The 12,286-nt window shown below is 33.5% G+C and overlaps 1 protein-coding gene across 4 annotated transcripts in view; it reads right to left on the bottom strand.

The window, feature by feature from the left end:
* Nucleotides 1-3,247: 3,247 nt before the first annotated feature.
* The window catches only part of LOC113391998 (calpain-A), a 45,967-nt gene continuing 36,928 nt past the window's right edge, over nucleotides 3,248-12,286 (bottom strand). For 2 of the 4 annotated variants that reach the window (XM_064219370.1, XM_026628187.2), the window contains exons 16-20: nucleotides 9,534-9,734; nucleotides 7,536-7,663; nucleotides 6,021-6,142; nucleotides 5,186-5,259; nucleotides 3,248-3,855 (exon numbers count right to left, since the gene is read on the bottom strand). In XM_064219370.1, coding sequence (XP_064075440.1) covers nucleotides 3,773-3,855; nucleotides 5,186-5,259; nucleotides 6,021-6,142; nucleotides 7,536-7,663; nucleotides 9,534-9,734 — 608 coding nt within the window. In that variant the 3' untranslated portion in view covers nucleotides 3,248-3,772. Of the gene's footprint in view, nucleotides 3,856-4,478; nucleotides 4,555-5,185; nucleotides 5,260-6,020; nucleotides 6,143-7,535; nucleotides 7,664-9,533; nucleotides 9,735-12,286 lie in introns of all 4 variants that reach the window. The other 2 variants (XM_064219371.1, XM_026628188.2) reach the window with 2 other exon arrangements.

Raw genomic sequence — 12,286 nt, 5'->3', positions numbered from 1 at the left:
AATTACTTAAACCGTAGAACGGAAGTATTTGAAATAAAACTTTTATGAGGTGCGCCGCAAGGCTCGATAATGGGGCCTCTTCTAGTTGTTGTATATATTAAACAGATATCGTTGACCATATACAATTTTGTCATAATTGTATTACTACCACTGTTAAGTTATTAGTCTTGTTGAACTGATAATTACAATATATACGTAATTATTATAACAGAGTTCTCCGGCATAGACCCTAATCATAGATAGACTTCTATCGTACTTTAAATTTAACATATACTACTAACTAACCAAAGACTATTTATTTATTTATTATATTTCTGTTTGATACATAACAGTTACTACATCTGTGGTAATCATATATAAATTTATTGTGATTCCTTGTGAATTTACATTAAATGTCAAGAGTGACCTAATGAACATAGAATCATTGTCGAAATCAAACTCGCAAATTTAAATTTACTGTCAAGAAGGCAGCTAATGAAAGTTTCTAATTTCAATATAATATTATATTTCATATTGGAGTTTGTCTATTTATTATTAAAATTAAGGATTCTATTTATAATTAAATTTAATCCCCTGTTTTTTTTCCAAAACTCAAATAAAATAAAATCAAAGTATACTTTATTCAAGTAGGCTTTTACAAGCAACAACAAACTATTTTAAATAAAGCTAACCGAAGGAAACCGGCAAGAAACTCAGTAGTTACTCTTTTTCAATATCTAAAAATACAGTCATGTTAGTTAAATACAATTACATATATATGAACGTTATGTCTCCTGCCTGGAAGTCAACAAGCAGTGACTCCACGCTATCTACTACTACTGTCTGCTATCATGAAAGTTAGAGCTTATATTTGAAAATAGCAGCACATACATATTTTATTTCTCCCTGATTATCACAGAAGGTTAGATGAACGATCAGTTCACAAATGCAGTTAATAGCTTATTCTAGTCGCAGGTAGGCGGACTGGTATCGGGCTACCTGATGGTAAGTATTTACTTCATAGACATTGTTAGTGTAAGGTATAAAAAAATCATAAAATGAATGCGTTCCCAATCTTCGTGACTAATATATTTTGACCTCTGCTTGTAGTTTACTGTTTACATTTATTTTATGTATGGTTGTATATTATTTACAAAAGCTTTATTTATACTTATTGCTCCGATTATATTATCGCTTCACTTTATTTACGTACCTAAATGTTATCCTCATTAATCATTGCTATTCATTAGAAACATAATATTTATTCAACCTCTTTTTAAATGTTTGTTTATAATAAATAATAAGTGGTTTAATAAGGTACTCAAATGTGTAAACTGTACAAACTAGTAATGACGTGTACGTCTAAATCTATGCACTCGCGCTGCCGTACTGACTTGCAAGGAGGGTGGGAAGATACATGTTAGATCGTCTTCGCTTCCTGAGGAGAGCTCCACAGAGCCACGAGCGTAGAACGGGCACTGCCGCTGGTGAGTTATACCGACATGATCCCGCAGCGTCTCCGATCAGTGTCGAGGTCAGCCGGCCATCGTACCGTAGTGTTGGTGTGTAGGAATTCTACATAATCCTATCCCCGCCCCCCTAAAGTCCGGGTACATGTCTTCTATTTGAGAAAAATCAGAACATATTTTACTCCCACCTTATCAAGACAAGCCATCCTAGCGCCCTTCTTCTACCGTTTTTTCTGTCTAGATTGTCCAATAAGGCTTAACTTAACAATAATATATATATTCCTATTCAAACTATCATTTACTTCGATAAAAAGAAGTTTGTTTACTAGAACAAAAATTTGTATTACTTATTACAACAAGTGTCCCAATAATGTATATACGCGTTTATTATTATTTTAAATTCAAATAATCAGTTCAGACTTTGCGTTTTATTACTCATATTATTTCTCAAATATTTTTTATTAAAATTCTGTTCAGATATGACCGCGACAGCATTTATTAATGTGTAACATTTATATTGTCCATTAACTACGTTAAATGATTCCAGTAATTTCCTATTAATTAATATCCAATTATGGTTACAAGACTATTATATTCTCTAATAACAGCTGCTCTCATCAATGATTGCAACCTAACATTAAGAAACAATTAAAATGACGGAACTTGTTTTGTACGCCATTATGATAAAATTCGGCGTAGTAGCGTTCGTTGTATGACAAGCTTTATGTTTTCGTGATATTCTCTAAGTTGGAATAACTTATTTATTCAAATAATTTTATTTAAATCCGTTCAATTGAGCGTTTTTTCAAGAAAATTTCCTTCCATTATTTCCAATTACTGCTATATTTCGACAACGAATTTAATAACATTTGACATGATGGCTTGAACCCACGGAAGGACAAAGGCTCCTTTTTATGTCTGACATTGACGACCAACCCCGATAGAAAGAGCAGTTAATAAAAAAGATAAATAAATAAGACAGATTTATAGCAAAATAACAAATTAAAGAATGAAATATTTATAAAGTTTGGTTGGTTAGTATGGCTATGTTATTGGTGAGGTGAATTTTATCCACACCATGTGGATGCTTTGCATCCTTATGGTGTACATGAGTGAAGGTTTTTAAACTTCGAGCAAACAGGTTCCTTCAAGCAACGCATCAGTCCACCACTTCCTTCAACACACAGTATCACAAAAACCTTTAACAAAGAAAGGAAGAAAATGACCTAAAATTTATCCTTGTGGAACACTCATTTCTAGCACAGTACCAAAATATTTTATTCCTTTAATGAAAACATGTTGGACTCTTTGACTTAAGTATGAAGCAATTAGATCAAGAGCTTTACCTGTTACAACAAAATATTTGAGCTTATATCAAAGTGATTCGTGTTCTACGCAATCAAATGCTTTAGACAAATCACAGAATACTCCAATAGCATTCTGTGATTTGCAGATTTGTTAATATTCATTATAAAACAGAAAAAAAGGCTACTTCGCTGTCAGCATACGATGTATTGTATTATTTTATATTTTGGGGATCAGGTAGGAGTCTCCTAGTATGTAGATACTGTAAACCCTGGAATAACGAGTGGAAGAAAACCAAGCATCTAGGTGGTGGGGTGTATTTTTGTGTGCAACGTAAATTATGATCAGGAATCAGAATACAGTAAAATATTTATTTTGTCTTCCATTTTTAAATTTTAGTGAACATAGCGTACATTATTAACACAGATAGTTGTAATTTCTTACATACAGAGATATAAAAGGGTTTAAAAATAATAAAAAAAAAACAGCTCGAGGAAATATAACATATTTATTCAGATCTCATATTGGGATAAACATTATAAATATAAGTAAAAAAAATTGTCATATAAATAACTTGCAACAAAAATGCATGTCGAGTCGAGTCAACTTAGTGCTCATAACATAAATATATTCGATTCTTTGATAAACATTTAGTATTTTTAAACTCTGTATACATATTCTTATAAGCTCCTCGCTTTATCGCACAGCACTAACTATTGCTTGACTAATTTCTGACTAAAACTGGAATGGAAAATCGGTGGATACAAAAATACTGTTATTCTTTATTTTTATTTACTTACACATATCTGTTAAGTTATTTTACGTCGAATTATGAAATTACATCGAATTAGGAAATTAAATGAAATGCCAAAAAAATTATTACCCGTAGTTGAGTTTTAAAAACAAACACCGAAATTATAAATGATATAATTATTTGTGACAATACAACATTAAAATGATTTGGCATATTAAGTGCAATTTTAGACCTTAGATTAATATAATAAGGCATATATTCGTATCTAGGAGTAAACTGTGCGATTCAGCCATTCGTCGAGGGAGAACGTGGCGTAGTCACCCCCTGAAGACCTCCCCTTAAAGGTTTCTGAAAAATTTAACTATAATTAACACCTTGCATATGACGGAGGTGCTTTTGACGTTAGTAAGCATATTAGTGCAGTAGTGAGCTCTTTGTGAGGTATTATTTTTCATTAAAAGTTTTCTGTTTTTTATGAACTAAAATATTTATTAACAATATATACCCACAAGTAACTCGTCATATTTTGTGTTTATTATCTGCGCACTGTTTTATTTATAATAAAAGAAGAAAAAAAAAACTAAAAACTACTAAACATAGTCATCATAATATTCTATAACAGCCGCAAATAATAATAGATTAAAAATAGGCTTGAAGGTGTCACTGATAAGCGCCATCTAGCGTGTAAAGCTTAACTAAATTGAAAAAAAATATCGATATGTATATTAATAACAAACTGTGCTCCTTCAAGCCTTTGTGTGTGTGCTTGTATGAGGCACGTGTGTGTTCAATACTATTCGTAATTATTGTAAACGAACTTTATTAAAAAAAATCATAATATCTCTTTAGCCAATGGCGGACTCACTTGTCTCTTTAGTATAAGATATAACGAGACACAGTAATCAGGACACGAAGTTTGTTTACAATATACAAATAACACTGAAAAGTTCCACATATATATATGCTAATACTTATGTCCGGGCGTCCGTCTGTTCGCTCACGGGTTCTGCAGTTCGCGCTCGAGATTCTCAAGCGGTTCGTTGCTTGCTGTTTTATTATAACACACATTTAAAACTAATTCATATAAACTATATCATACAGTATGCATGCTATTGAAATTACAAATAAAGTAATACTCATTCTGGTATTACAATTTATAGAAACAAAGACTATTTTAAATAATTTACTACTTATGGGATACTTAAATTTTATTTCATATTAAATAAACTACTTAAATTGTTTTGTTACTTGCTATTAACTACTTTTCAAGCTTCTATATTCTGCTACTAATTTTTGTGTATATATTTTTTTTAACTCAACAAATAACTATAGCTAATTAGAATGGACATCGATAATTAATTTGTAATCAATTGTTTCTGTTGCTGTACATAGATAGTAATAATAATATTTATTTATGTCTATATAAAGAATACTATTTGAAAATTTAGTACTTTTGAGTCGTTTTGTTTTAATTTGTATTCATTCGTTTTAACAATTAAATGTCCCACCACTGGGCTAAGAGTCCACTAATCAACTTTAATGTGGATTTTAACAATGAAAAAAATAATATATGAATCTCAATTTTTACTACTTAGAATAGACATTTTTCTACGCTACAAAATAATATAATGTTCTACTAAATTAAAAAGCAAACATTAAATGGGGGGAAATCACTCACCGATCATGGTTTTGAGTCGCACAGCGCACATTATGAAGTCATCGAACTGTATGTAACCGTCGCTTGAACTGTATCTGTATATATACAAGATTATTAAAACAGTGCCTACTAAGTTTCTTACCAGATTTCTACAGTGGAATCTACATTCCAGGCTAGACTAAATATACTTAAAGATATAACCATTTGTAGCAAACATTATGGCACTATTTAGTTTTGAAATTGCAATAATTTTGGTCATTGACCTTTTTATTCGCAATTTGGTATTGGCGAGTGATCACTATCACCAATACGTCACTAACTAACCTTGGGGATTTAAAAAGAGTGTCCCTTGTGCTTCTAATTACGTTGCCTCATTCGCCCTTAAAACTGGCACACAACAATACATATCACTAAATTTGGTCAAATATACTATTTTTTTTTAAATATAAGTGTAATTTAAGATAGATAACTTTGGTTAAGAAAGCCTTCGTATTTTTTAAACATGATACAAAGGTTTCAAGATTACTGGAAAATGGGCCTCGTTGGCGAGTTGGAGATCCTCAACCTATTTGTAACGTGAAAATGTATCGTTTGAATCACATCATCTAAGATGTTATATGTCGCTCCTGTGAGTAGTACATTTTTTCATAATTCATTTCAGGGAGGGACACGAGCAACCGGTGTCTGGTAAGCGGACACCTTTTCCCGCAGACAGCCTCTGTCACGTGAATAAACAACTTATGATACCAGGAAAGCGCTGCCAACCAAGACAACTGAGATGTTATGTCTAGATTAATGTCACGTTTCAGCGTCAGATTTGGTTCGTTTTGATTGAACACCGCTCCGCGTGCCGTACCTGTGCGCGAGCACGTTGAGCACGTGCGCGTTGACCGTGTACCCGGCCGAGTGCAGCGCGTCGCGCAAGTGCTGCTGCGGGACGGCGCCGCGGCCCTCGGTGTCGTACAGGCGGAACACCGCCTGCAACGGACGAAGCGTTATTGCATCCGGAAATTTATTGAGCCATCCAAGATTTACACGGGAATACACTGTACATTCAGGCGATGACGTCAACGGATTTAATGATACCCCTTATCATATATGGCAGTTGGAACACAAAAAAAAATGGATATAATCATTATGTGACTTATCCACAGGACTTTTTTTCATTTAATTAATTTACAACATCCTATAACAGTATCGGCGATATTGTTACACAAGTACTAGCAGGTCAATGACTTACGGCCAAAATCGGTCAAACATTGCCGTTCCGTTTAAGACCGGTTAAAGTTAAAGGGGACGGTGTGGGGTGCGAGTGAGTATCACTCCCCACACGTCACTGTGTTAGTGTCGTGGGAGAGTACTCACATTATAGCGAACAGATTATTTTGTAGCATTTGAATTTTTATTTTGTTTTAATTATTGATAAGTTTGATTTAATTTTTTGGACACTTAACAATTTCCTGTATATTTTATATTTATTGTGACCATTGAGTGAAGTGATTTGTCTTCCACATGAGAAATTAAACGGTTTTCTGTTATTTTGTACTACATCAAGTAATGTCGCATATTACCTTTACGGTTTCAGAGCATTCTAAGGTAAATAAATGATTTTGATCGATGAAGTGAGTAGAAAAAAAAAGCGATACTATGTTTTTGCTAAATTGTTCATACCATAGTACGGGGTCGCTTCGACAAAGGACAAATAATTCGCCGCTTGGATAATAATTTAGCAATTATCAAATTAATTAATTGACGACATCCGTGATCGAGTAGTGTGTACAGATGTAGAAAAAGTTCATTAGTTTTCTATGTCGTCTTGGGTCTGGGTGTATGTGGTACCGTCGTTACTTCTGATATTCCATAACACAAGTGCTTTAGCTACTTACATTGGGATCAGAGTGATGTATGTGATGTTGTCCAATATTTATTTATTATATTTACCTAATTGTATCTATGTAGGTGACGACTGACACCGCCGCGGAGCGTGCCGATTTCACAGTTTATTGAACTAATTTTGTCGTGTCGTGGTGTTTTAATTTCCGTGTAAATTATTTTATTCGAAAATTTAATTTTTTAATGTTTCGTCTCTTTGATAATTATATCAGCCTTATATTGAAAAGTATCAATCGTAGTTTCATTTAATGTGATGACGTCTTCGCCCCTCTGTATAATTCTATCCATATCGTTAGACAATTACAACAATAGTGGGTACAAGCTCTAGATATTTTAGCACTTTTTTTGCCAACTGTACTCTATAGCCACACTATTTATATCACAAAACATACACTAAAAAAATCAACAACAAAATTTGCAATAAGATAATATAGTCTGTCATCATAAGGCACTATTATTTCTTTAGTGATTTTCTCACCCGCCACTGCCTCAGGTCGATCCACAGAGATTTAAACTCCTCGAAGCCGAGACCGCCGGAGTTGTCCTTATCGAGCATCGCGATCATGCTCCTGCAGACGTCCTTGGAGAAACCCTCACCTTGCAGCTCTGCAATATCCAATACATACTTATACAAACTATCTTCAGAATAAAAATACAATTCAGAGACGAAATTAAATAAGATGTTTTCCTTTAATGTCACTTTTTGATATTTGGGTCAATTTATTTTTAATTAGACACTTATAGATTAAAGTATTCGTTAGAAATCGTTAAAAGATCATCTTTTAACGATTTCTAATTAATAATTATGTTATTCGATAAAAGTATCAATCATTTTATATTAATAATCGATATTGCGTTCTTTTGTATGTATGTATGTACGTTGAGAGCAATGATAGTAAAATTTCAAGGGAAAATTTCAATAGAGATTTCTACGCTTAATATTGATAATGTAGCGTTTCTATCTCACAAAGCCTCACTTTTGATGGTTTTTATATGCCTTACATTTATAATATGATTTATTTACGTCTTGTAATCGTATTAATTGCGGATATCCAATCCAATGCGGTCCATAAGGCAAAATTCGGACCGTATTAATATTATTACGATTTTTTTATGGCGCAATAAATCTATAAAATTTTAGTCTCATAACTCTTAAAACACCAAATTATAAAATTTAGAAAATTGTCTTATTTAACTTACGTCTCTATGAAATTGACAATTTTATGGAAATGGAGGTGACTTAGAGTAGTGACTTCGAAATTGATACCGATAAAACTTTAAAATGCCCATTTTTGAGTGCCAATCGAACATGCGGACAGAAGCTCATGAGAATATAAATATTATCAACGTGATTTGATAATGCTTACATTTCAGTGTTAGTAGCGAAAGCATAAACATAAATGTTCGGTAACCAATGTTGGTAACAAGTACCAAGCTTGGTTCCAAACAATACAGATACAAAATAATGCTTGGTATACCAAAATATGGATACGTGAAAAGCATTATTTTATTACATTAAATAAAATTGCAGCTCTGAAAAAAAATACAAACAACTTTATTTCAAACAAAAATAGACATTTTAATACCGCCTCCATTTCAATAAAATTTTTTTTTTTTTATGGCATGCGCATGCCACGTCGTCTGGTACCCTGTAACATTTAAATAATATTAAAACACATCACGAATTAACAAATACTGGTCACAATTTATTATGATAAAGTTACGAATTTAACCTTAACCTAAAATACTTTTTATTTTTAATAAAATATTTTATAACTAACTTTAAAATAAGGAAGATTTTACAATGTTCAAATTTTTTTTTATGAACCGATTTTAATAATTATTTTAGCGTTGGGCTCTATATAGGTCAAAAGTGGTCCCAATTCAATTTCATTAAGATTATATTTGCAGCAAACATTTGGGCAAATGTTTGATTTCCAAATAATATAATATCCACCAAGAAATAAGTCCCAGGCAAATATAAAAGTCCACATATCATCGTTACAAAATAATTTTTATATTTACCTAATAACAAATTGTAACAGTGATATAAGAATGGGCTTGGAAAATCTGTATCCTTTCGTTTTTAAACTTGGCTCTGGCTGTACTATGCACTGGTGGGCCATTTGGATGGATCTTGTTATTATATACCTTGAGAATTTTATTAGGCCATGTCGGGCCATGTCGGTATGCTCGACATATGTTCATGGATTATGATGAAATGTGTCATGGTAGCAGTAATGCCGAGGTCATATTATAATGTCACAAATGCCGAAGTTTGCCTGTTTGTTATATAATAACGCTCGAATGACTTGATGAATTTCGATGTAATTTAGTGTATTAAAAAATCGCGAAAAAAAAATTCAAAAACAGTATTTACGCCTAGACAATTTCAACAAAAGTACAATACTTTCCATTAGGATAAATGAAAAGCTTCCTACTACACATCCGTGGTAAATACAAGAGCAGTCGGTACCTTGCGGCTGCGGCTGGTTAAGATGGACCTGCTCCTGCTGCTGTGCCACCTGCTGCAGGTCGACGCCGATCTCCTTGCAGATGGGCGTGCAGAGCGCGCACAGCAGCTGCTCCAGGCAGCTCTGCTCCTGCGGGGGCGTCCCCGCCGCGCCCGCGCGCACCCCCCCGCCGTCGTACGCCGCCCCGTGGCGCATGGCCAGCTCTGTATCCACTCATATACAATTAGCGACGAGCCGAGGCGAGACTTGGCCGAGTAATCTCTTATTTCAGGAGAAGTTCAATTACAGGGACATTATTCCAAATCCGTGATCACATTATTGCATACTTAAGAGATTTTGTTTTTATAAATTTAAAAAACATTCTAAGGAGTTCCAAGTATCAACACATTCATAAGGAAGGATTTTTTTCTCTCGCATTTGGTTAGCAAGAACACAGCAATAAGCTATTAACTATCATTATACAGCATGAATAAATTGATTGTGTAGAAATCATATACAATATAAATACATATTAGATATTATAACTTTACTTATAATACTAAGACAGAATAGAAACAATTACTTAAGGCTATAAAACGTAAAGGCGCTACCACACTGTAATTATAAGTATAACATAATAAGTATAGCTTTATTGAACATTGACTAACATATGATAGATTGTGTTACTTTGTTTTCATACAGTGTGGGAACACCGTTGATCTTAAATGATAATAAGCGTCTTTATTATAAAAAAACACTAATATAATCAAACTAATTAATAATTATCATACTTATAATATTATCACAAAAAGCATATTAATAGAAAACAATAATTCCAACTCTAATTAAACAAGTTGTCAATCTGTTATCTTTACAATAGTATACATGATAAATTTTCGAATACCAAATAAAGATAACAAGGTAAAATGTATTGTTAGACTTTTTTTTTATACTTGGAATTGACAAAGATGTTTTTTTTTTTTAAGTACTATAATGTATCAATGGATTTAATGCTTCCTACGAACAAAATAGTTATATATATATATATCAATAAAACTACTTTAAGTAGCAAGAACCGCATACTACAAAGTTCATTCATTTGCCGCGCGAACAATGATATCGTAAAGTTGGTGCATCATTTTTTTTTCTACTGAATTATAAATATTTATTGAATCTACTGGCCTTGACAAAATGAGAAGTCAAGTACTTCGGAGTACTTGAAAAATATCGAACCGCACGTAGGTGCTCAGTGAGATGAACAACTTAATGGTTCCTCTTGCTTAGGAAGTAGTCAGAATGGCAGGACCGTTATTATGACACAGGCTTCGTATAATGTCATCTTATTTAAACATACGTACATAATTTATAACCTACTACATATGAACGCTGCCTTGTTATAGACAGATTTGACGAAGAGCTCCGAAGGTTGGGGCTTAAAAGATAGGGGCTATAGTGTCCGGTCCAGTGTCCAGTATATCGACACGATACCGCAGCCTCTCCGATCCGTGCCTAAGACTACCTTTGGTTTTACTAGATAAGAATCTCACATAAGCCGGTCCCCTCTACGTTTCAACCGTGTCTTTGCAAAAAGGCAAGTTTTTCGTCATATGTGATGTATGACGGCAAAGTATTTTGTTGTCTTTATCTCCCACGGAATGGGGAAATGTAAGAAAGAAATATGCTCAGGCACATGATCGCTTCAGTACATAAACACATTGAACATTAAGGCGACAACTTCGATTCTTCATTACCTAAAATACTCTTTAGCTTTGGAATTGCAATCGCTTGGTTTCGACCGATGGTGATATAAATTCATTTTATATGTGAAGCTAGATCAATCGGTCAGTCTGTCTGGGTATGTCATTCTTATAACGGACGGACATAAGAGGGATTAAGACGGAGTCTTGAGGACTACAGCACGTATAGGAAGAGAGTATAATATGTTTATTTTAATTTTAAATAAGGTAAGCAAACTGGTAGATGACAATGCAGCATTAATAAAATACAAAGACCCAAACCGGCTTCGCACGATCCAATGCTGATGGACCTTTTTAAGGTGTACAATAGTGTAGTACATTATTTTGATCTATCTCGAAGGGTTCAATGGAAGCGCAAAAGAATGTCTTTATTGACGACATCACATTAGAAACCTCTTTAAATTATCAGTGTTTCTATACTATATTATGTATATATTATACATGTAAACATTCCTCTTGAAACACTCAATCTATTAAAAAAAACCCGCATCAAAATCCGTTGCGTAGTTTTAAAGATCTAAGCATACATAGGGACAGGCAGCGGGGAACGACTTTGTTTTATACTGTGTAGTGATTAGCCATTTCTTACATCGCCAGCACACCACCAACATTGGGTATCAATATCACGTGGAAATGGGAAGTCGTTTCTTGTGCCTTTAATTACACTGCCTAACTCGACTTTCAAGCCGGTGTTATTTAGCCGTAGAAAAGTTGGTGGTACCTACCGAGACAGGTTTTTTTGTTACAAAGCCCTATCAGGCTACTAAGATAACTTATTCATAACAAAAAAAAACTACTACCGAATCGGAAAGAAACATATCAGACCCGAAAAGAAACGGCGTTAACAAACGATTAACCTCCTATAAACAAGTTAAATAAAACCAATTCAGTTAATAATGACAATATAATGACTTAGATTATTCATATGTTTATATAGACTGTCATGTCATGACTGACACTAAGTTCACGCACACTAATGTAGTCTAGCATAACCGTTACGCACACCAAGATAATACGTC

The sequence above is a fragment of the Vanessa tameamea genome, chromosome 27 (assembly GCF_037043105.1).
Source record: "Vanessa tameamea isolate UH-Manoa-2023 chromosome 27, ilVanTame1 primary haplotype, whole genome shotgun sequence".
Classification (NCBI taxonomy): Eukaryota; Metazoa; Arthropoda; class Insecta; order Lepidoptera; family Nymphalidae; genus Vanessa; species Vanessa tameamea.
Note: the sequence above shows the minus strand (reverse complement) of the source record. Positions and strands in the feature narration are given on the sequence as shown.